Source organism: Schistocerca nitens, chromosome 2 (assembly GCF_023898315.1).
Source record: "Schistocerca nitens isolate TAMUIC-IGC-003100 chromosome 2, iqSchNite1.1, whole genome shotgun sequence".
Lineage (NCBI taxonomy): Eukaryota > Metazoa > Arthropoda > Insecta > Orthoptera > Acrididae > Schistocerca > Schistocerca nitens.
Window position 1 is genome coordinate 340,637,479 of NC_064615.1, and position 26,619 is coordinate 340,664,097.

At 43.8% G+C, this 26,619-nt stretch overlaps 1 protein-coding gene across 1 annotated transcript in view; it reads right to left on the bottom strand.

Moving 5' to 3' along the window:
• The window catches only part of LOC126234395 (uncharacterized), a 66,097-nt gene that overhangs the window by 16,901 nt on the left and 22,577 nt on the right, over nt 1–26,619 (bottom strand). Inside the window, exon 3 of the mRNA XM_049943083.1 lies at nt 74–210. Coding sequence (XP_049799040.1) covers nt 74–210 — 137 coding nt within the window. The remainder of the gene's footprint in view (nt 1–73; nt 211–26,619) is intronic.

Consider the following 26,619-nt stretch of genomic DNA (forward strand, 5'->3'; position numbering starts at 1 on the left):
TTCCAAAATACATTTTCTGTTAACACTTCCCCTTGGCCCCTGAAAATGCTATTTCAACGTAAATAATATATACCTGTTTCCTGAAAACCTCACCAACAGGAACATTTCTGATCTCCAGTGGAATCTTCATCTTAATTACATCTATCACACTAATGGCTTTTTGCCGCTTTTGGTCAAAAAACTTCCTTTGCTTATTGAGCATGTCTTCACCTGAAAGGAAACAAGGAGCTTGACAGTTTAAAACAAAATCATCAAAATTGTATAACTTTCAATTTACACAGAAAGACCAGGGTGTTAAGATGGCAAATTGTCAAATTCCTTGGGGTAGATGATGATGATGATGATGATGATGATGATGGGGAGCAGGAGGAGGAGGAGGAAATCTTCACTTACACAATGCGAGGAATAAAAAGTAATCTTTTACTTGGGTTGACAAGTATTATCTAGTGTAACTGACATGGATACACCACAGCTATTCTGAGTCTGCTGTGAAGTACGAAAATATCTTCTGGGGGAAGGCAAGTAATTTAAACTTAATTTTAAAACATACATGCACACTACTAGAAATGTGTAACAGAAAAGCCTAGGGATTCGTGCTGACCACTACTACTTAGAAATATGAAGATTTTAACTACTTTCTGATTTAATTGAAGTGTATATCAAAGAAAATTTGATAGTGCAGTACCGGCATGAAAATCAAAGGTTATGGCAGTTTGTCTGAGAATGGGGACTTGCACCAATCTAAATTAAGCAAAAAGTTTATCACGTTAGTAAATGAGTGTTACAGACAGATAGTGTTGTTATTTAACAAAGATGCAGAGAAACTAAAAGACAGTCTCAAATGTAACAAGAGGACACAGTAGAATCTGCTGTATTAAACAAAACTATACATGTCTTTGCGGGGATGTGAAGATACAATAAGAAGTTTAAGTATTGGAAGACAGGAAATTGTACAAGCAGTCAAAGGTTTAAGTACTGTGTAGTTAAGAGTTGAATCAGAAATGTGTTCTTTAATTGGGAAGAGTGGGAGAGAATTTTTGCTACAAAGAGCAGGTAAGCAGTTGTTAGCCTCACACTTAGACAATGAATGAACATCAATTAGTTCCAATATGAAGGATATAGAGGAATTATGAGCACACACTCCGGAGAAGCGCATGTCAAGAATGTTTAATAGCAAAATTCTGAAAGTGCTGCGGAAGTGAAGATTGTTGCACTTTTGGATCAGAAAACAACCTGGCAATGACAGGCAATAGTTGATAGAAGTTTGTGCATCAGTAAAATATTTATGTATGAAGCATGTAACGTCCACCTTAGCAAAAGATGTTGCCAAGAACCCAAGAGAAGTCTAGCCCTATGAAAAGTCACAAAGTGAGACAGAGGCTTCTTTCCAGGCACCAATTGGCCAACCTGGTGTGGCAATAGAAGACAGGAAATGGAAAGCTGAAGTTTTCAATTTTGCATTTAAGAAATCATTCATAGAGGAAGATCATACAAACATACCATGTTTGACCACTGTGCAGACTCCCGTATGGAGGACATAGTAATAAGCATCCCTGGTGTAGAGAAGCAACTGAAAAGAGTTGAAAACAAATAAGTCACCAGTTCTGAATGGAATCTCTATTTGGTGCATTAGCCCCTTACTTAGCTTGCATTTCTCCAGCAAAGCCCTAAGCAACTGCAAAAAAATGCAGATGGCCCTTGTATGTAAGAATAGTAAAAGAAGAAATCCACACAGTTACAGACTAATATACTGTAGAATTCTTGAGCATAGAAGTTCAGGTAAAGTTCCCTGAGACAAAAAAAGCTTCTGTCCACATATCAGCTCATGCGAAACTCAGCTTGTCTTTTCCCACATGATATCCAGCGCATTATGGATCAAGGGCAGCAGACAGGTTCCACATTCATAGACATCTCAAAAGCCTTCGATATGGTGTCCTGCTGCAGGCTGTTGAAAAAATTAAGAGCCTGTGGGATAGCTTCCCAGGTGCGAGTAGCTTGAAGACATATTAGCAGAGGCTAGTACGTTCTCCTTGACAGCAAGTGTTCATCAGAGACAAGAGTATCTTCAGGAGTGCCATGGCGAAGTGTGGTAGGATTGCTGTTTTCTACACATACAAATGATTGAGTGGTGTACAGGAAGGTTTCATCATTAGCAAACTGTAGGAGGATAAAAGATGACTTGTACAGAATTTCTAGTGTGGCAAATGGCAGGGTACTACAAATGTAGAAAAATGTAAGTGAATGCAGGTGAGTAGGAAAAACAATCCTGTAATATTCGAACACAGCATTAGTAATGTGATGCTTCGCACAGTCGTGTTGATTAAATATCTAGGTGTAAAATGATTTAAAATGGAATGAGCAAGTAAGAGTGGTAGTAGGGAAGACATCTCTTTGTGAGACTTTTAGATAATGTGGTCCATCTTTTAAGGAGACTGCATTTAGAACACTTGTGTGATACATTCTTGAGTACTGCTCAAATGTTGGGATTAAAGGAAGACAGCAAAACAATTAGGAGGCAAGCCACTAGATTTTTTACCAGTAGGTTGGATCACCATAAAAGTACTGTGACAATGCTTAACACTCTCAAATAGGAATCCCTCCAAGGAAGACTTGTTCTTGCCGCATTTTAAGCGGACTGCAGAACAATTCTCCTGCTGACGATGCACATTTTGCATAAGGATCGCAAAGATAAGAGAAATTAGGGCTTCTATGGAGGCATACAGACAGTCATATTTCCCTCTACAGTGGCTTGCAGTATGTGGATGTAGATGTAATGTTCACAAAGGGTCATAATTTTGTCTGGCTTCATGCAACTTCCAAAAGTTGTTTTAATGCGGGTGACTGAAGTGCAAACTATGTAACTGAGCCATTTAGTGATGTCATAGTTCCATCAGAACAGCCAAAGAATACTTACTACTGTGCCCTGCAGCTGCATGTTCCGCAACTGCCTTAAATTTACACTTGGTAGAGAAGCAGAACAAAAGAAAAAGGAAATGTACTTGGATGATGCCATGGATTTTACAGCGAGAATACTTTCAATATATGCTAAAGAAAGTAGCTACACATATTATCGAACACAATACTCACATCAGAAACGCTATATCTGCGAAAGACAGACTTTCCTTTAACTCTGCAATGTCTTGCAACAGGAGAAAGCTATCTAGTTTAAACTACAGTACTAATACCACAGTGCAGATTGATGAAAGTGAAGCTATTTATAAAGCACTGAAGGAGGAATATCTGAAGACATAACTATTTGGTACAGTTATAGCCACTGCAAAATATTTTTACATCTACAAAAGTTGGACATTTTTTTCTTTTATATCCTTAGGGGGTACATCTTGGCCATACTTCACAACTAATGGCCTCAGTAATTTCCTTATAGTTCTCACTTCTTGTTCTATTTTTGTATTCGGGATGCTGCAAGTTACACAGTGCTTTATCTGCCTTGTACATTTCCATCAATTTCGTTATAGATGCGACACACCATTTAAATTCTGATGTCACGTTGATAAATATTAGATTAGACAGTTGCAGTGTTGCTACTGTACCAAGTGGTAGCATTTTTTAATGTAGTAGACAGAAGACAAACATTTTCTTTGATCAAATCAAAGGTGCTAGGTGTGATCAAAGAAAATATAACAAGGCCTAACTGTGACAAAATTATTTATTACACTATCGAATTTTATCTCAGAAAGAAACTTTGTCAAAGAAAACTTTATTGTGTACTACCAGCCTAATTACTTTGATTCTACCTGACTGTATTTTTTCTGGATAATGATTCGAAAATAAGCCTGTTGCATATTACAAGCATTCGTTACAAAGCACAAAATGTTTCACGAGCCTGGAAGTACCAACTCAGTATTGAATCAAATTATCCTCAACTTCAGTCATGTCATTTTTCTTAATCTACCACTTCATTTCAGTGGGCCAAATCTAACGAGTACAACATGGCGAAGCTACTTGTGCCCATCTTGGGCCAAGCTGGTAGCAACACAAGAGTAACGAATACCTATCGCATATTATTACTCCTGCTGCAGGTCAAGTCTAACGAGGAAATGTCATGGTACATACAATTCTTGCACGTCTCCAAGTTGGCAGACGAGAGTGAAGGTTATGAATTTCATTATCCTGTGTGTGTTTCTCCGTCCCCCCCTCCTTCCTCCCCTTTCCCCATGCATCCTTTAACACCATACAGCCACCAAGCTATCAGAGTGAGTGTTATAGTTTACGGGTGCATCTCACATTGCAAAGAATTTTTCAAAACTTGAGTTGCAGGTCCTTGCTGCACCTTGCACACAGTAAGTGTTAATACAATGATGATAATAAGGTTTTATTAAATTAGAGTGTTTAATGTGCCTATTTAATTCAACAAATAATATCAGAGGCTGAGACAGTTCTGCGACCGTGTGGGCTGCAGATTCCTCGACTTGCGCCATAGGGTGGTGGGGTTTCCGGTTCCGCTGGATAGGTCAAGAGTCCACTACACACAGCAGGCGGCTACACAACAGTTTTTTTAGGTTAGATGGCCTCGGGAAAGTACAAAAAAGGCAACAGCCTCAAAGGGCGTGGGGCAAAGTCAGGACATGCGGGGACCAAGCAGCAATCAGTATTGTAATTGTAAACTGTCGAAGCTGCTTTGGTAAAGTACCAGAACTTCAAGCGGTGATAGAAAGCACTGAAGCTGAAATCGTTATAGGTACGGAAAGCTGGCTGAAGCCAGAGATAAATACTGCCGAAATTTTTACAAAGGCACAGACGGTGTTTAGAAAGAATAGATTGCATGCAACCGGTGGTGACATGTTTGTCGCTGTTAGTAGTAGTTTATCCTGTAGTGAAATAGAAGTGGATAGTTTCTGTGAATTATTATGGGTGGAGGTTATACTCAACAACTGAGCTAGGTTAATAATTGGTTCCTTTTACTGACCCCCCCCCCCCCCCTCTTACTCAGCAGCATTAGTGGCAGAGCAAATGAGAGAAAATCTGGAATACATTTCACATAAATTTCCTCAGCATGTTATAGTCTTAGGTGGTGATTTCAATTTACCAGATAGACTGGGACACTCAGATGTTTAGGACGGGTGGTAGGGACAGAGCATCGAGTGACATTATACTGAGCTCACTATCCGAAAATTACCTCAAGCAATTAAACAGAGAACTGACTCATGGAGATAACATCTTGGACCTACTGACAACAAACAGACCCGAACTTTTCGACTCTAAGCGCAGAATAGGGAATCAGTGATCATAAGACCGTTGCAGCATCCCTGAATATGGAAGTAAACAGGAATATAAAAAAGGGAGGAAGGTTTATCTTTTTAGCAAGAGTAATATGAGGCAGATTTCAGACTACCTAACAGATCAAAATGAAAATTTCTGTTCCGACACTGACAATGTTGAGTGTTTATGGAAAAGTTCAAGGCAATTGTAAAATGCGTTTTAAACAGGTACGTGCCAAGTAAAACTGTGAGGGACGGGAAAAACCCACCGTGGTTCAACAACAAAGTTAGGAAACTACTGCAAAAGCAAAGAGAGCTGCACTGCAAGTTTAAACGCAGCCAAAACCTCTCAGACAAATGGAAGCTATACGATGTCAAAGTTAGCGTAAGAAGGGCTATGCATGAAGCGTTCAGTGAATTCGAAAGTAAAATTCTATGTACTGGATTGACAGAAAATCCTAGGAAGTTCTGGTCTTACGTTAAATCAGTAAGTGGATCGAAACAGCATATCCAGACACTCTGGGATGATAATGGCATTGGAACAGAGGATGACATGCGTAAAGCTGAAATACTGAACACCTTTTTCCAAAGCTGTTTCACAGAGGAAGCCCGCACTGCAGTTCCTTCTCTAAATCCTCGCACAAACGAAAAAATGGCTGACATCGAAATAAGTGTCCAGGGAATAGAAAAGCAACTGAAATCACTCAACAGAGGAAAGTCAACTGGACCTGATGGGATACCAATTTGATTCTACATAGAGTACGTGACAGAACTTGCCCCCCCTTCTAGCAACCATGTACCGCAAGTCTCTAGAGGAACGGAAGGTTCCAAATGATTGGAAAAGGGCACAGGTAGTTCCAGTTTTCAAGAAGGGTCGTCTAGCAGATGCGCAAAACTATAGGCCCATATCTCCGACATCAATCTGTTGTAGAATTTTAGAACATGTTTTTTGCCTGCGCATCATGTCATTTCTTGAATCCCAGAATCTACTCTGTAGGAATCAACATGGACTCCAGAAACAGCAATCATGAGAGCCCAACTCACTTTATTTGTTCATGAGACCCAGAAAATATTAGTTACAGGCTCCCAGGTAGATGCCATTTTCCTTGACTTCCAGTAGGCGTTCGATACAGTTCCGCACTGTCGCCTGGTAAAGTAAGAGCGTACGGAATATCAGACCAGCTGTGTGGCTGGATTGAAGAGTTTTTAGCAAACAGAACACAGCATGTTGTTCTCAATGGAGAGACGTCTACAGACGATAAAGTAACCTCAGGTGTGCCACGGGGGAGTGTTAAGGGACCGTTGCTTTTCACAATATATACAAATGACCTAGTAGATAGTGTCTGAAGTTCCATGCGGCTCTTCGCGGAGGATGTTGTAGTATACAGAGAAGTTGCAGCATTAGAAAATTGCAGCGAAATGCAGGAAGATCTGCAGCAGATAGGCACTTGGTGCAGAGAGTGGCAACTGACCCTTAAATAGACAAATGTAATGTATTGTGAATACAGAGAAAGAAGGATCCTTTATTGTATGATTATATGATAGTGGAACAAACACTGGTAGCACTTACTTCTGTAAAATATCTGGGAGTATGCGTATGGGATGATTTGCAGTGGAATGATCATATAAAATTAATTGTTGGTAAGGCGGGTCACAGGTTGAGATTCACTGGGAGAGTCCTCAAAAAATGTAGTCCATCAACAAAGGAGGTGGCTTACAAAACACTCGTTTGACCTATACTTTGAGTACTGCTCATCAGTGTGGGATTCGTACCAGGTCGGGTTGACAGAAGAGATAGAGAAGATCCAAAGAAGAGCGGTGCGTTTCGTCACAGGGTTATTTGATAAGTGTGATAGCGTTGCGGAGATGTTTAGCAAACTTAAGCGGCAGACTCTGCAAGAGAGGCGCTCTGCATCGCGGTGTAGCTTGCTGTCCAGGTTTCGAGAGGGTGCGTTTCTGGATGAGGTATCTAATATATTGCTTCCCCCTACTTATACCTCCCGAGGAGATCATGAATGTAAAATTAGAGAGAGTCGAGCGGCCAAGGAGGCTTTCCGGCAGTCGTTCTTCCCGCGAACCATACGCAACTGGAAAAGGGAGGTAATGACAGTGGCACGTAAAGTGCCCTCCGCTACACATAATTGGGTGGCTTGCGGAGTATAAATGTAGATGCAGATAAACAGTGTAATGTCTTGGATCAAATTAATGTATATTTACGCAATGAGTATGGACATTCAATTTGGTTATCTCATGTAGGTGTTTCCACAACAGAAGAAATTTACATACATACAAGTATGGGAACACTCAATTATTTATTGCATTTTGAAGAGAACCTCTGAAAGAGGAGTTTGTATATATTTAAAAAACAACAACAACAACAACAACAACAACATCATTCGATATGCGCACCATGAGATGAGTGACCTGGCAGATGTCAATACGGTAATCTAATTCTTACCATACCTGTCCCAGCATGGCATCGTTGACTGTGGGAGTCACTTCCCGTATTCTCTCCCGGAGCTCTGCTACATCACACAGCGGAGGAGGTACATACACCAGAACTCTTGTCACGTAAAATGCATTTATGCTTTTCTTAACCCTGTCTTTCACATTTAAGTTCTACAGTTTTCACAACTTGTCTGGTACAGTACTCAACAACCAGTCTTTCCTTTCCATCCTGTCCAGTGAGTCCCCCCTGATACGGTGTTCTGGGTGACTTTTCCTTCACTCTGCATCTTTTTCTAAACCCCACCAATCCTTTTCCTTCACTCTCCCTTCTTACACCTTTAACCTTCTTCCAGTAGGGGCCACTAGCTACAAAATCCTGTAAATTTTAATATCTTTTATATGAGTTTTCTCCTGCCGCCACTTGGTGAGCAGATTTTTTATCTATCCAATTACATTTACAAAAACTGATTATTTTCTTTGATATATTAGCCTGTATGGCCATCATTCCTTCTAACGTAATACTCTAGTAGGTCTTTGTTGTACTCTATCTTGTTCAAATGTTCGCTGTTTTGTAACTAATGTGCTAGTCAGCTTGTTAATTTACGTGTATCATCTATATTAACCAACATTTTCCCCCTATATCTGTTCTAGTACCAATTACTGTGCATGTAGACGGATCCATTGTTATATATTAATTTGCCTATTACAATTTGTTTACAGTTCACTACATTGCAAGGCCTTCTCCTGGTCATCTTTCGTTGATTTATTTGCAAATATGACTGCTATTTTCTTTCCCACCATCCACTCACCTTTCTTAAACATAATTCTTTCACATTTGTGTGTCTTTTCACCCAAACTGCTCTAATCTACTTTTACCACCATCTCCTGCATCACTATTTGCCAAACACAGCAGATTACATTTCCCCCAATGACGCCCTCTTTCTGTTTGCTCTGTTTTTTAAAATTTTTGTCTGCTTTCACAACTATCCCAATAGATTTTTTTTCCTTTTCCAATCTTTTTTTTTTATCATATAACCCACTTGTCACCTCTTGTTAACTCTTTTCTGTTCTTACACTTTTTGTAGAAACTGTTCCAATTTTTCTGATCTTTTTCCTTGCTTTTCTTCAATTTTGCTATCTTTTCAACACTCTGCTTCTCTCTTTTGTGACACCCACCATCCCCAACAACCTAAACCCTCCTTTCTTGCCATGCTGAAGCCCATGTTTCCTTCCGAAAACATGGTTTTGCACTATCCAAACTATGGTCCCACATTCTGTTCCTTGAATGCTACTTGTTCCTGGGAGTTACTCTAAAGGCCTAACAAGTCTCTGTGTATGTTATCTTACTATACACCACACTCTTTGACAGCAAATTCTTGCATTTACCAATCTAACCTGTGACCTATATGCCTTACCTGCCAATTTCCACTCCCTCACACTTCTCCTCCTACGAAACCCTTCAGTTATATGCACTCTTGTTTCCTCGGATGGCATCATTCACCAAGCCAACATCAAACTGCAACAACATATCAGAGTTCACCTTAAAATGCTATCCCATCTCCTAAACTACCTCAACAACAGTGGTGCTTCCCATTCTCTCCCTCTGCAGCTGCCTGAACAGTCACACCATCGTCCACCACTTCCCTCCCACAAACTGAGCTTGGCCAATTCCCGTAACATCCTCCAACTTTCACCACTGCCTTCCAGACCAATGATAAATCATCATAAGAACATGTCACAACAGTACAGTGTTCTCAACCTCTGTAGCTCTACGACACGACCCCCTCCTGAATTATCCATATTACCCAAGGGTCTAACTTGCAGCCCTAGACCCACATTTAATCATGCTGCTTTGGTAAAGGACCTACTTTCCTTCACTCAGAATGTCATCTGAAAATATCACCTTGCACACCAATTTCAAAACCACTCCAACAGCAAACCTAACATTCAGCCCTGCATTTAACAGTTCCACCATTACCACCTCAAAATCATCCCTCACAAGCCTTCCAAGAATCTCACATATCCAGTGTTGCTTAACAACCCTTCCTCAGGTCACTGGCATATGGTCCTACCCAGTCCTCTGCAGAACTACAGGCTCTTTGTTCCCTAAAAGCTGATGACTGTCATTCACCCAGCAGACAAGATATCAACCACTGTGGTACCTGACCAAAGGAATTATATGACACCTCTATGTACAGCATCTGCTATCAAGATCTCAGCCCTGTGATTCAAACTCGCCTGTAGTTCCTCCTCAAAACCTCAGGCCTCTCACAAGGACTAATATCTCAATCCATACAAATTCTTACCCAACTCAAACCATGCACCCCACATTTTACCTTCCTCCCAATATCCACAAACCCAGTCATCCTGGACGTCCCACAGTTGCTGGCTTCCAAGCATTCACAAAATGTGGATCTGCCTCATTTCATCAAAACATGCAACCTATAGTACAAAGACCTCCCTCTTATATCAAAGATACTGACCATTTCCTAGATCGCTAAATAAAATATTTTCAACAGCAGCTAAGCAGCTATCACTCCAGATGTCAACCTGGGGGTTGATTTGTCCACTAAAGTGCTTTACTGGGTTTGGCACTATTGGAGGTGGTATGCCTCATCTTTCTCCAACCTTTGAAATGACTTCTCCAGTCAGGCACATAGGGAATGACAGTTTAGTGTCTACTCCTAATCGAGGAGTATCTGCATTTTTAAAAAATCAGTCAAACTCTCTCTCTCTCTCTCTCCCTCTCTCACACACACACACACACACACACACACACACACACAAAATGGTTCAAATGGCTCTGAGCACTATGGGACTCATCATCTGTGGTCATCAGTCCCCTAGAACTTAGAACTACTTAAACCTAACTAACCTAAGGACATCACACACATCCATGCCCGAGGCAGGATTCGATCCTGCGACCATAGCGGTCGCGCGGTTCCAGACTGTAGCGCCTAGAACCTCTTGGCCACCCCGGCCGGCACACACACACACACACACACACACACACACACACACACACACACAGAATTTAATTTGGGATTTTCCCTTAAGACTCTGAGGTGTGAAGTTTTCTGTACCCTCATTGTCTATAAATAACATTGTTACTAATTTTATGTTAAAAGGTACATTTTTAAAATAATGTCCATGTGCATATTTTTGAACATATGAATGGAAGACGTTAATGAAGACATTTGTCAACAATTAATTTATGAAGTTTTTTGTAAAATACCTGCAGAGTGTGTTAATGATATCTCCACACACAAAGCACTGTACATGACCATGTAGTAAATGTTCATGGCTACACAGTGTAGCTGGAAGTTATCTGCAGAACAAAGATAAATGCAAAGTAATATATCAAAATTTAAGACCGAACTAATATACACTGTTCAGTCCCATTAACGAGACCACCTGCCAAAAACCTCAATAACAACATTTTGCAGTGCAGATTGTTGCAACATGTGTGGCAAGTGAGTCAATGAGGTTCACTAAGGTACGGATGGGGATGTGAAGCCATGTGAATTCCAGTGCCGTGGCCAGCTGTTTTTCAGCTGAAGATGCAGGGCATGAAAAGCCCAATTGAGGTGGGCCCACAGATCGTCAATTGGGTTTAAATCTCAGGACTTTGGAGGTTGGTGGAAGGGGAGTATGGTACTTGCACTGATGCTCTTCGAACCATGCACATACACTGAAAACTGTGGGAGACATTGCACTGTCCTGTTGGCAGATGCCATCATGCCAAGGAAAAACTACTGCATGTGGTCGCCAAGGACAAATGCAAAATTGAGTTGATCCATTGTGCCTTCCGAATGATGACATCACCCAGGGAATGCCATTAAAACCTTCTCCAGATCCTTATACTATCTCCTCCGGCCTGGACCCTTCTGGCGATAGCTGCAGGAAGTTTGGTTTCAAACATGTCACACTGTACATGCCAACTGTCATCTGTCTGATAGAGCATAAAATGTGATACAGCTGGAAAGGCCACCTGTTGTTACTGAGTAAACGTCCATCTGCTATATGGGTGTGCTTCCAGCCTTTGTTGTCAATTTACAGCTGTCAGCACGGTTGCATGAACCAGGTGCCTGCTGCAGATGTTCTCTGTACAACTGTTGAGGCGAGACTGTTGGTAGCCCCATGGTTCATATGCGCAGTCAGTTGCGTGTATTCACCCGTACACATCTCTACAGCTGTCTTTCAGTCCTGTCTTCTATGGCTCATGGCACACCAGTGGCCTTGGCAAAGGATTTGGAAAGCACCATTTTGTCATTCACAGTATATTTTAACCACGGTGGCACACAAATAGTTTACAAACTTAGACAGTCCATAAAAGCTCCTACCCTTGTCCCAACGGCTAGGATCATGCCAGTTTGGATGTCAGATAAATCACTCCATTTCCATGTTACTATGAGAGTGAGTCAAATGAAAACCTTAAATATTTTTTAAAAATATGATTTATTGTGCAGAAGTGGTACAACTCTATCACTTTTCAACATAATCTCCCCCACGCTCAATGCAAGTCCTCCAGCACTTACAAAGTGCATAAATTCCTTTAGAAAAAAATTCTTTTGGTAGTCCACGCAACCACTCGTGCACCACGTGGCGTACCTCTTCATCAGAATGGAACTTCTTTCCTCCCATTGCGTCTTTGAGTGGTCCAAACATATGGAAATCACTTGGGGTAGGTCTGGTATGGCGGATGAGGAAGACACTCAAAATGCAGGTGATTGTTGCAACTATTGTACGGGCAGTGTGGGGCCTTGCATATTCATGTTGCAAAAGGACACCTGCTGACAGCAATCCACGTCGCTTTGATTTGATTGCAGGCCACACATGATTTTTTAGGAGATCTGTGTATGATGCACTGGTAACAGTGGTCCCTCTAGGCATGTAATTCTCCAAAATGACATCTTTTCGTCCCGAAAGAGTTAGCATAACCTTCCCTGTTGATGGTTCTCTTTGAAACTTCTTTGGTTTTCGTGATGAGGAATGGTGCCATACCTTGCTTGCTCTTTTCGTTTCCGGTTGGTGGAAGTGAACCCACGTTTCGTCCCCAGTAACGATTCTTGCAAGGAAGCCATCACCTTCTCATTCAAAGCGCCAAAGAAGTTCTTCACAAGCAACAACATGTCGTTCTCTCATTTCAGGAGTCAGCTGCTGAGGCACCCATCTTGCACACACTTTGTGAAACTGGAGCACGTCATGCACAATGTGATGCGCTGACCCATGAATAATCTGTAAACATGCGGCAATGTCATTCAGTGTCACTCGGCGGTTTTCCTTCACTACGGTTTCAAATGCTGGAATGATCTGTGGAGTCACAACTTCTTGTGCCTGACCTGGACAAGAAGCATCTTCCACTGAAGTCACACCATTTGCGAACTTCCTACTCCATTCATAGAGTTGCTGCTGTGACAAACATGTATCACCGTACTGAACCTTCATTCGTTGATGAATTTCAATAGGATTCACACCTTCACTACATAAAAACCGAATAACAGAATGCTGTTCTTCCCTGGTGCAAGTCGCAAGTGGGGCGGCCATCTTTATACTGATACTGCGATGGTATGTGTGCATCTGCAGTATGCTGCCACCTATAGGCCATTCTGCACACTGTAGCACGCTTACCAACTTACAGGACAACAGTGCAAAATTTTGATTTGTTATTAAAAATTTAATAGTTTCATTTGACTTACCCTCGTATAAGGATGCAATGTTTTCTGTGTCCCCCGATATGCTTTAAACACACTTCACTGCTAGTGCTGCCAACTGCAGTCTGAGTGGTTACTGCACTCTGGCAACTGACATACGCAGTGGTCACATTAATGTAACTGGACCGTGTGTTTTAACAATTTTTTTGCCACCCAGAACACACTCACTTTACACTGTGAAAGTCAACTTACCTGCAGAGCAATACCATGGTGGCGAATTTTATATACTGCAATTTTTGGGAACTGTACAAAAATTGTCATCTTTTTGATGGAACTAATGTGTTGGTGGATACACACAACATTTTACTCTTACAAGCCAGATTTTACACAAAATCCACCAAAAATGAAGTTTACTTTCAGAACTGCAACAAAGTATGGTAAGTACCATGTTCAGCAGCTAGCCACAGCAATAGTATGTCCGTGGTCAGACACCAGTAGAACAAGTATATGTATGGTTGAGGTTCCGCAGTAGCAAATACATACTGTTTTTACAAGCCTAATCCATATTACAAAATGATGTAGTGCTATCATATGTGTAATTCCCTTAGCAATTAATTTTATTTTTAATTACATTTGCTCAGCTGAAAACCATTTTCCATATGCCCCCTCTGGAAGAACACCTTAAAAGAAACAGGTTTTCAGCAACTTTTAGAAATAAATTACATTTGCAATGTGTAACATGCAAAGTTTGCCAATAAATAATTATTCTTTAATTCTTGTCCTACTGTAACATTAAAACCCACCATTATGATATTGAGAGATTTGCTACATTCATCAGCTTCTGAAAACTTTTGTACAGCTCAAAAGTAGATGGACTCTAGTCATTTCCAGACAACTCATTGTCACAGATGAGAAAGAACCAAGCAACAGTATGACTTAGTGTATGAAGTGCTGGCTTCTACTGTAAAAGATCACCTTATCTGTCTGTAAATTTTAATTAGAATATTCAATTCTAATATCATGAACCAGTGAGAGGAACTTGTTAAGGATGTGCATGTATACTGTGTGATGATCTGGCCAGAGGCAGTTCACTCCATGCTATTGTATGTGTCAGTCAAGTGTTAAATACAGCTTCCCTAAGTTTAAACCAGTGTTTGTTAATCACCTACCCTCCAAATGGGCTCGCCCTACATGCCAACCGGGGGCTGGGAATTACCCGTTACCCAGTCTCCTGCCGCGCGGCAAACACGTGGGTGGCCGTCAGGCACACACAGGGAGAAGGAGAGAGAAGAAAGAAAGGAGAAAAGAAAGAATGGCCTAAACGTCACAGAGCAGGAACGGGAAAGGAGCAGGAATGGGGAAAGGAGCAGTGCAGGGAGAGAGTGATACAGGGAAGGAGCCGTGCAGGGAGAGAGCGATACAGGGAAGGAGCCGTGCAGGGAGAGAGCGATACAGGGAAGGAGCCGTGCAGGGAGAGAGCGATACAGGAAAAGAGCAGTGTAGGGAAAGAGCGAAAAGGGGAAAGAACAGTATAAGGAAAGAGCAGTACAAGAGAGAAGAATCCTATAAGTAAACCAACGTAAATGAGCTTCAAGAGCCCATGGAGGCACGAGACATCTCCCCAAGAGAGGGAAAAGGACAGGAGAAGAAGAGACAAGCAGCACTGAAAAAGGAGCGGTGCTGCGAGGGCTGGGGGCCCGTGGTCGCCAAGCACGTACTCACCAAACAGTGATGAGCCCCCTGGGGGGCTATTAGGGCTCCAAAATAGCTTATGACAACAGAACGTAAAAAGCTGACTTCTGGGATTACATGTACATCTGGACCCTGCAATTCACATCCACATTTCCCAGTTCCAGTTGCAAACTGGTCCACAGGAAAATTGTTGACCAGTCTGTGTGAGCATTTACCTCCCTAATTTAACCTTCATATTCTTTTCATGACATATGTATGAGGAAGCATTGTAGTGGTAGACTCTTCTAAGAAAGCTCACTGAATTTTAACATTAAACCACTGAACTGTGCACTATGCCTCTTCTAATGTCTGCCCACTGCAGGTGGACAAGCATTTCTTTAATGCTTTTATGCTTATCAAGCAAACCTGTAAAACAGAACACACTTATTTTCCAGATCATCTTTATTTCCTGTCAATTCTGTCCCACACTTATGAGCAAATTCAAGGTATTGGCCAAGGATTTGTACGCTACCTCCATTGTGTGTGGACTACATTGACTTCTTCCAATGAATTTCAGTGTGGTATTTGTCCTTCCTCCAATTAGTTTTATGTGGTTGTACACTTCAAATCGCTCCATGTGCATACTCCTGGATATTTAATGCGCGTCACTAGTTCCAGTGATTCTATTGCAATTTTTTAAATCATACAACAAATGGTTTTCCTCTCTATTTACACATGTTACATTAAATTTATCTCTGTTGAGGTTCAACAGCCAATCCCTGAACCTCGTGTTGATGCTCTGTAGTTCTTCCAGCAATTTGCTACAATTTTCTGTTGTTGTTACTTCTCCCCACCAGTACATAACAACATTGTCCATGAACAGCCTCACGGAATTTCCAGAGTAATCCACTGGTTTATTTATACACCTTGTGGAAAGTAATGGTCTTCTAGACATTCCCTTGGAGTGCACAAAAAGTTACTTTTGTGTGTGAAGATTTCTCTCCATTAAGAATGATGTACTGTGTTCCATTTGCTAGGAACCCTCCAATTCAATTACAAAGCTGGTCTGATTGGGTGCACCTGTTCATTAGGTGACAGTGCCAAACTGTATGTAACACTTTCCTTAAGTCAAGGAACATGGTCTCCTGGCCACCAATACTTGCTGCCTTCTACGTCTTGGCAACAAACAGAGCAAAACAGGTGTCACATGATAGTTGTTTTCAGAACCCTCATCCAGAAATGTCATACATGCAAACATAAGACATGATCAAAAATTTTACAACACACTGATGCAAACGACTTAGGTCTACAGTTGTGTGCACCTATCCAACATGCCCTCTGGGTGCCAATGACTGGGAACATTTCACTGCTGATAGAAGAGAAGCAGGTTCTTTTGCATACTCTAAATTTAATTGCACAGGTATCTCATCGGGTTTAATCACCTTTTCTCTGTTGAGTGATTTCAGGTGACTTTTCTGTCCCGAGATCCACTATTTTGATATACAATGACAAGCTGCAATATTATGACCAACTCAATAGTGTGGCGGGCCATATCTGGAATGCAGTACAGTAGGTAGTTCTGCATTGTATAGATACACAAAGTCTAATTTTTCCAGAGATATGTGGCACCAGTTGCCCAATGCTTCCATGGCACTTTTAGTGCCATTCAAAGAGCAGAGCAGTCAAGTCATTCAATGTAAAGTCAATACAGTGATTCAGATTTTGATAAAATGTTGGCCTACAGTAAGCCTATATATGAACCAAGAAAAATACTCAATTTTATTAAAAAACATTGACCAATTTTGAAAATAAGGGATATGAAGTTCTCAAAGCTCACAAAACACATCCCACTGCCATAATTTGAAACTGCTGTAGCAACACTAATTAAGCTAAAACAATGAGAGATGTGTAATACTGCAGAATTGTTATGACTTTCTTTTAACTGCAACATAGTATGAGTAAGATGAAATTTTTTAAAAATTTGAATAAAAATTTAGAGTTTTCATTTATCAAACAAAGTATCTTCAAAAGTTTTGGAAAAATTATATACAGGACTTCACATTATTGTTAACTAACTCCTTATGTAAGGAAGTTTTCAAAGAAAAAAATTATAGATTTAAGCGGAAATATACATAAATTTAGTCCTGTTTCAACAGTAGATTCTGTTGTATCTGAAAATATCATTACCAATATTTTTGATGTACTTGACACTGTCTGTAAAATGCATGTAATGTCTGCGCCCCTTTGATGGTAACAGTGCCTAAAGAGCTCTTCTAGAAATCTTTCAGTTTCTATGAAGTATGGATGTAATGTTTTTAATTCGACAATTAAAAAGTATTTCTGCACACTTGCTTTGTTGCTACTCTCTTAACAGTGCCACCGACACAATCACAAAGTCTTTTTCCATAAGCAGAGGCAACAAATGTCATACTGTTTCCAGGCCAAAATCTTTTCTTGAAACACAAGTTCACAAAATTATTTTTAATCTTGGACTGGGCTGCACTGCCACCGGAAAAGTAGCAGATCTTCTGTACATCAGTTCAGGACCCCCCCTCCCCCCCGCAAACTATGAACCTTGCCATTGGTGAGGAGGCTTGTGTGCCTCAGTGACACAGACAGCCGTATCACAGGTGCAACAACAATGGAGGGGTATCTGTTGAGAGGCCAGACAAACATGTGGTTCCTCAAGAGGGGCAGCATCCTTTCCAGTAGTTGCAGGTACTGCAAACGGCTGAAAGCAAGGGGAAATTACAGCCACAAATTTTCCCAGGGGCTTTACTGTATGGTTAAATGATGATGGCGTCCTCTTGGGTAAAATATTCCGAAGGTATAGCCCCACCCCATTCGGATCTCCGAGCGGGGACTACTCAGGACGACGACATTATCAGGAGAGAGAAAACTGGCATTCTATGGATTGGAGTGTGGGATGTCAGATCCCTTATTCGGGCAGGTAGGTTAGAAAATTTAAAAGGAAATGGATAGGTTAAAGTTAGATATAGTGGGAATTAGTGAAGTTTGGCAGCAAGAGGAACAAGACTTCTGGTCAGGTGAATACAAGGTTATAAATAGAAAATCAAATAGGGGTAATGCAGGAGTAGATTTAATAATAAATAATAAAAAATTAAAAATGCAGGTAAGCTACTATGAACAACATAGTCGACACATTATTGTAGCAAAGACAGACATGAAGCCCACACCTACCACAGTGGTACAAGTTTATATGCCAACTACCTCTGCAGATAATGAGGTTGAAGAAATGCATGATGAGATAAAATTATTCAGACAGTGAAGGGAGACTAAAATTTAATAGTCAATGGGGACTGGAATTCGATTGTAGGAAAAGGAAGAGAAGGAAAAGTAGTAGGTGAATATGGAATGGGGGTAAGAAATGAAAGAGGAAACCGTCTGGTAGCGATAATTGAGTTTTTCTAGTGCAAAATTCTAACACTTGGTTTAAGAATCATGATAGATTGGTTGGTTGGTTTGGGGGATTAAAGGGACCAGACTGCGACTGTCATCGGTCCCTTTTTCAAAAAAAAATTAAAACAAGAGAATAAAAACGAAGAACAGGGAAGACGTCAGACGACACGGGACAAGAAAGACTCCGACAGAGATCAGACAAAATGAAATAAAATCACACAGAGTGTGACAGTGGTAGGCCGACCACAGGAGCAAAAACAGAAAAAGCCAACCACCGAGAACACATTAAAAACGCAGTTGAAAACCGTAGGCGAAGGCCAGAATCAACACAAAACAATAAAATAAAACATAAACACTCATATTAAATGATAAAAAACCCCTGCCCGAATAAAACGTAAAACTAAGTCAGCCATAGCCGAGTCATCTGTTTAAAGGGCAGGGAGCGTGTCAGGCAGTGCGAACGACTGCCTGAGCACAGCTAAAGTGGACAGTCCAATAAAATGTGGACCGCTGTCAAAACGGAGCCGCAGCGACATAAAGGTGGGTCCTCACGTCGCAATAGGTGGCCGTGCGTCATCCATGTGTGCCCAATGCGCAGCCGGCAGAGGACAACAGACTCCTTGTGAGAGACCCGCAAGGAGGAGCGCCACACACTGGTAGCCCCCTTGATGGCCCGAAGTTTGTTGCGTGAAGGCAGGGCGCGCCATTCAGTGTCCCAAAGGTCCAGAATTTTGCGGCGTAGGAATTCTCGCAAATCTGTCTCCGGGAGGCCAATGTCCAGAGATGGTGTACTAGTCGCCTCTTTCGCCAGCCGGTCAACATTCTCATTGCCGGGGATCCCAACATGGCCTGGGGTCCACACGAAGACCGCAGAGCGGCCACAACGCGCAAGAGTATGCAGGGACTCATGGATAGCCACCACCAGACGGGAACGAGGAAAACACTGGTCGAGAGCTCGTAAACTGCTCAGGGAATCGCTACATATAACGAAGGACTCACCTGAGCAGGAGCGGATATACTCTAGGGCTCGAAAGATGGCGACCAGTTCAGCAGTGTAAACGCTGCAGCCAGCCGGCAAGGAACGTTGGTCGGAATGGTCCCCTAGAGTGAGCGCATAACCGGCTCGACCAGCAACCATTGAGCCGTCAGTGTAAACAATGCCAGAGCCCTGATACGTGGCCAGGATGGAATAAAAGCGGCGGCGGAAGGCCTCTGGAGGGACTGAGTCCTTCGAGCCCTGTGCCAAGTCGAGCCGAAGGCAAGGGCGAGGAACATACAACGGGGGTGTACGCAGAGGTGCCCGGAAAGGAGGTGGAATAGGGAAAATCCCAAGCCCGGAGAGAAGCTCCTTGACGCGTATGGCGATCGGACAACCCGATCGGGGCTGACGTTCTGGCAGATGGACGACTGACTGCGGGAACAGGACACGGTAATTTGGATGCCCGGGCGAGCTAAAAACATGGGCAGCATAAGCAGCCAGTGATTGTTGGCATCGGAACTGCAGTGGAGGGACACCCGCCTCCACTAGGATGCTGTCCACAGGGCTGGTACGGAAGGCACCAGTGGCAAGGCGTATCCCGCTGTGGAGGATTGGGTCCAACACCCGTAACGCAGATGGGGATGCTGAGCCATAAGCCAGGCTCCCATAATCCAGACAGGACTGGATTAACGCCTGGTAGAGCCGTAACAGGGTAGATCGGTCGGCGCCCCAGCTGGTGTGGCTCAAGCATCTAAGAGCATTTAGATGCCTCCAACACGCCTGTTTAAGCTGCCGAATATGAGGCAGCCAAGTCAACCGAGCATCAAAAACGACCCCCAAAAACCTGTGGGTCTCCACCACAGCTAGGAGTTCGTCGGCAAGATAAAGCTGCGGCTCAGGATGGACTGTTCGGCGCCGGCAGAAATGCATAACACGGGTCTTGGCAGCCGAAAACTGAAAGCCATGCGCTACAGCCCAAGACTGCGCCTTGCGGATAGTGCCCTGTAGCTGACGTTCAGCAGCTGCAACGCCAGTAGAGCTGTAGTAAAGGCAGAAGTCGTCTGCATACAGGGAAGTGGAGACAGAATTTCCCACGGCCGCAGCGAGCCCGTTAATGGCTATTAAAAACAGGCAGACACTTAAAACAGATCCCTGGGGCACACCGTTCTCCTGGACTCGGGAGGAACTATGGGAGGCCGCGACTTGCACACGGAAGGTACGATACGACAGAAAATTGCGGATAAAGATCAGCAGAGGGCCCCGAAGACCCCATCCATGAAGCATAGAAAGGATGTGATGGCGCCATGTCGTATCGTACGCCTTCTGCATGTCGAAAAAGACAGCGACCAGGTGCTGACGGCGGGCAAAGGCAGTACGGATGGCCGACTCCAGACTCACCAGATTGTCAGCGGCAGAGCGGCCTTTACGGAACCCACCCTGAGATGGAGCCAGAAGGCCCCGTGACTCCAGTACCCAGGTCAACCGCCGGCTCACCATCCGTTCAAGCAACTTGCAAAGAACGTTGGTGAGGCTAATGGGACGGTAGCTGTCCACCTCCAAAGGGTTCTTCCCAGGTTTCAGAATGGGGATAACAATACTTTCCCGCCATTGCGACGGAAACTCACCCTCGACCCAAATGCGGTAGTAAAGGTCGAGGAGCCGTCGCTGGCAGTCCACTGAAAGGTGTTTCAGCAGCTGACAGTGGATGCCATCTGGCCCAGGAGCGGTATCAGGGCAAGCGGCTAGGGCACTGCGAAATTCCCACTCACTGAATAAAACATTGTAAGATTCTGGATGGTGGGTGCGAAACGAAAGGCTCCGATGTTCCATCCGCTCTTTAATGGAGCGGAAGGCCAGGGGTAATTCGCAGAAGCGGAACTCATAGCAAAATACTCTGCCAAGCAATTTGCAATGACGCCAGAGTCAGTACAAACTGCTCCATTCAGTGAGAGCGCAGGGACGCTGACAGGGGTCCGATAGCCGTAGACGCGACGAATCTTGGCCAGACCTGCGATGGAGTGACATGGAGGCCAATGGTGGACACATACCGCTCCCAGCACTCCTGCTTGCTTTGGCGGATAAGGCGGCGGGCCTGCGCACGCAGCCGTTTGAAGGTGATGAGGTGTTCAACGCAGGGATGTCGCTTGTGACGCTGGAGCGCCCACCGGTGATCTTTAATCGCTGCAGCGATCTCAGGCGACCACCAAGGCACAGTACGCCGCCGAGGGGACCCAGAAGAACGAGGAATGGCAGAGTCGGCGGCAATAACGATGCCCGTGGTGACCGATTGTACCACCGCATCAATGTCATCACTAGAGAGAAGCTCGATAGCGGCAGTGGAGGAAAACAAGTCCCAGTCAGCCTTATTCATAGCCCACCTGCAAGGGCGCAGAGAAGACTGACGCTGTGGCAGTGACAGAAAGATCGGAAAGTGGTCACTACCACACAGGTCGTCATGCACTCGTCATTGGACAGACGGTAAGAGGCTAGGGCTGCAGATGGAAAGGTCAATAGCGGAGTACGTGCCATGCGCCACGCTAAAGTGTGTGGAGCAACCATCATTTAAAAGCGAAAGATCGAGCTGTGCTAATAAATGCTCAATGGTGGCACCTCGACCTGTCGCCACTGACCCACCCCACAGAGGGTTATGGGCGTTGAAGTCGCCCAGTAGCAAGAAAGGTGGCGGCAATTGGGCTATCAGAGCAGCCACAACATGCTGCGCGACAGCACCATCCGGTGGAAGATAAAGACTGCAGACGGTAACAGCCTGTGGCGTCCACACTTGAACAGCGACAGCCTCTAAAGGTGTTTGGAGAGGGACAGACTTGCTGTGCAGAGTGTGAAGGACATAGAGGCAGACGCCATCAGACACACTTTCATAAGCTGCTCGGTTCTTATAATAACCCCGATAGCCACGGAGGGTGGGGGTTCGCATTGCTGGAAACCAAGTTTCCTGAAGAGCAATGCAGAAGAAAGGGTAAAGGCTGATAAGTTGTCGGAGCTCAGCTAGATGGTGGAAGAAACCGCTGCAGTTCCACTGGAGGATGGTATTGTCCATGGCGGAGAAAGGCGTGACGGGACTGGGAAGGCAGATTACGCCGCTGGGTCACCTGCTGCCTCCGATGGAGCACCTGTGCAAGTGCTATCCATTGCGTCTGAGGGACCGGCGAGATCGAGGTCCTCAGCGGACGCAAGGATCTCCACCTCAACCTCAGACGCAGAGCTTTCAGGGAGCGGTGGAGTAGGTGCCACCGCAGGTGTCTTTGTCTTACGGGTCTTCAAAGTCGTTTTCTCTCGCTGTTCCTTTGGTTGCCGTTGTTGAGAGGGCTTATTGGAGTCAGTCTCCGGGACCGAAGAGGATCGCGAAGCCCGTCGACCAGCGACCTGTGGCTTCTTCAGCCACTGGTTGGTGTCTGCTGTGCCGCTGAGAGGAACCTGGGAAGGGAGTGACCCAAGGGATCCCTTCCGAGCGAGAGAAGCCGAAGAAGACTTACGCTTCTCCAGCTTAGAAGTGGGGACTGGTGTCCCCAGTGGTTTAGTGGGTGCTGCTCCCGAGGTAGATGGTGTGGGAGCAACAGCGAGAGAAGGGGCCCCCATCGTCAAGGGGGCAGGTGAGGTCCTCTGACTCTGAGAGCTGACTGTATGTCTTGCAGCTGAAGGAGCTGGAGCAGGAGTGACAGTGGAGGCATAAGATGACATCATGTGCACGGGATGTAGCTGTTCAAATTTCCGCTTAGCCTCAGTGTAGGTCAGTCGGTCCAGGGTCTTATATTCCATGATTTTGCGTTCTTTCTGTAAGATACTGCAGTCCGGCGAGCAAGGGGAATGAGGCTCTCCACAGTTGACACAGACAGGAGGCGGAGCACATGGAGTATCGGGATGAGATGGGCGTCCACAATCTCGACATGTGAGGCTAGAAGTACAGCGAGAGGACATGTGACCGAACTTCCAGCACTTAAAGCACCGCATCGGGGGAAGGATATAGGGTTTGACGTCACATCGGTAGACCATCACCTTGACCTTCTCTGGTAATGTATCACCTTCGAAGGCCAAGATGAAGGCACCGGTAGCAACCTGATTGTCCCTCGGACCCCGATGAACGCGCCGGACGAAATGTACACCTCGGCGCTCTAAATTGGCGCGCAGCTCGTCATCAGACTGCAAAAGTAGGTCCCGATGGAAAATAATACCCTGGACCATATTTAAACTCTTATGTGGGGTGATGGTAACGTTAACATCCCCCAACTTTTCACAAGCAAGTAACCTGCGTGACTGGGCAGAGGATGCCGTTTTTATCAAAACTGACCCAGAGCGCATTTTGGACAAGCCCTCCACCTCTCCAAACTTGTCCTCTAAATGCTCTACAAAGAACTGAGGCTTCACGGATAGAAACGAGTCACCATCAGCTCTGGTACAGATGAGATACCTGGGCGAATGCACGTCACTGTCATTCATTGCCTTTCGTTCCTCCCATGGTGTGGCCAGGGATGGGAACGATTTGGGGTCATAAACGTCAGCTTTAAAATGAGCCTTCGAACGCTTAGAGACCGCTGGTGGCTGGCCGCCAGCGAGAGATGATGTACCACGCTTCACTGCGGGTCATCCGCCCTGATGCCACCTACTCCGACCAAGGGCCCTCCCCACGGGCGCCACCCAGCCGCAGCAATAGCCACCTGGCAGGATGGCCATTGCCAGGAGTCCTGATGCCCCAGGGAGATGGGCATCTACTCCTTGGCATACGTGGGGAGTTAACGGCGCAGGCATCAGTAGAGCGATCCCTGTGTTGTCAGGGGGCTACAACCAACAGGGTACACGGCGGCCCCACCACAACGGACTGGCTACCGTGCTGGATCTTAGGTGCGAAAATGTCCAAGGTCGTCGTCGCAGTTAAAAGCAACACTGCAGAGTGCAGCGTGAAAATCGCACCCAGGGACGTATCCTCGCCCAAGAGATGGAAAACGAGTGGGACACCATTGCAACGACGAAAAAGTCGCTAAAGGTCTCAATGCACGACGGATACAGTGCACCATGTAAGGCGCCCTTCCCCAATTGGCTCGCTCTTCGGAATAATTTAGAAAGATGGAGGTCAAACCCAAGAGGGGACCATCACATAAGGCCGAAACATGTGAGACTCCTTTTAGTCGCCTCTTACGACAGGCAGGAATACCGCGGGCCTATTCTAACCCCCGAACCCGCAGGGGGGAATCATGATAGAAAGTTGTATTTGTGAAAGAGGCCTGGAGAGGTTCCAGATAGAATATATAATGGTAATACAGAGATTTAGAAACCAGGTTTTAAATTTAAGACATTTCTAGGGGCAGATGTGGATTGACCACAATCTATTGGTTATGAAATGAACTGTAGATTAAATATGAAAAAACTGCAAAAAGGTGGGAATTTAAGGAGATGGGACCTGTATAAACTGAAAGAATCAGAGGCTGTAGAGGGTTTCAGAGAGAGCATTAGGGAATGATTGACAAGAACAAGGGAAAGAAATGCAGTAGCAGAAGAATGGGTTGCTTTGAGAGATGAAATGGTGAAGGCAGCAGAGGATCAAGTAGGTAAAAGGATGAGGGATAGTAGAAATTCTTGGGTAGCAGAAGAGATATTGAATTTAATTGATGAAAGGAGAAAATATAAAAATGCAGTAAATGAAGCAGGCAAAAAGGAATACAAACATCTGAAAAATTAGCTCAACAGAAACTGCTAAATAGGTAAGTGGGGATGGCTAGAGGACAAATGTAAGGATATAGAGTAATATATCACTAGATGGTAAGATAGATACTGCCTACAGGAAAATTGAAGAGACCTTTGGAGAAGAGAATCCACCTATATGAATATCAAGAACTCAGATGGAAAACCAGCTCTAAACAAAGAAGGTAAACCAGAAAGGTGGAAGGAATATACAGATGATTTATACAAGGGCAATATTATGGATATGGATGAGGACGTCTATGAAGATGAAATGGGAGCTATAATTGTGTGACAGAGCACTGAAAGACCTAAGTCAAAACAAGGCCCCAGGAGTAGACAACATTCCATTAAAACTACTGATAGCCAGAACTCTACCACCTGGCAAGAAAGATGTACGAGACAGGCGAAACCCTCAGACTTCAAGAAGAATACAATAATTCCAATACCAAAGATACCAAGTGTTGACAGGTGTGAAAATTACCAAACTACCAGTTTAATAAGTCATGGCTGCAAAATACTGACATGAATTCTTTACGACGAACGGAAAAACTCGTAGCAGCTGACAACGAGGAAGATCAATTTGGATTCCATAGAAATGTTGGAACACATGAGGCAATACTGATCCTATGACTTGTCTTAGAAGATTGATTAAGGAAAGGAATTTGTAGATGTAGAGAAGGCTTTTAACAATGCTGACTGGAACACTCTCTTTCAAATTCTAAAGGTGGCAGGGGTCAAATACAGGGAGCGTAAGGCTATTTACAATTTGTACAGAAACCAGAGGGCAGTAATACCAGGCAAGGGGCATGAAAGAGAAGCAGTGGTTGGGAAGTGAGTGAGACAGGGTTGTAACCTATCCCCGATGTTATTCAATCTGTATATTGAGCAAGCAGTAAAGGAAACAAAAGAAGAAAAATTCGGAGTAGGTATTAAAATCCATGGAGAAGAAATAAAAACTTTGAGGTTTGCCAATGACATTGTAATTCTGTCAGAGACAGCAAAGGACTTGGAAGAGCAGTTGAACGGAATGGACAGTGTCTTGAAAGGAGGATATAAGATGAACATCAACAAAAGCAAGACGAGGATAATGGAATGTAGTCAAATTAAGTCGGGTGATGCTGAGGGAATTAGATTAGGAAATGAGACAGTTTTATAGTAGTAAAGGAGTTTTACTATTTGGGGAGCAAAATAACTGATGATGGTCGAAGTAGAGAGGATATAAAATGTAGATTGGCAATGGCGAGGAAAGCGTTTCTGAAGAAGAGAAATTTGTTAACATCGAGTATAGATTTGTGTGTGAGGAAGTCTTTTCTGAAAGTATTTGTATGGAGTGTAGCCCTGTATGGAAGTGAAACATGGACGAGAAATAGTTTGAACAAGAAGAAATTAGAAGCTTTCGAAATGTGGTGCTACAGAAGACTGCTAAAGATTAGATGGGTAGATCACTTAAGGGGACCTGGATGTGAAATGACTGAAATTTTAGAATTTTTTCCTCACCATCTGAAAGACAATTTTATCCTGTTTAAAATATGTA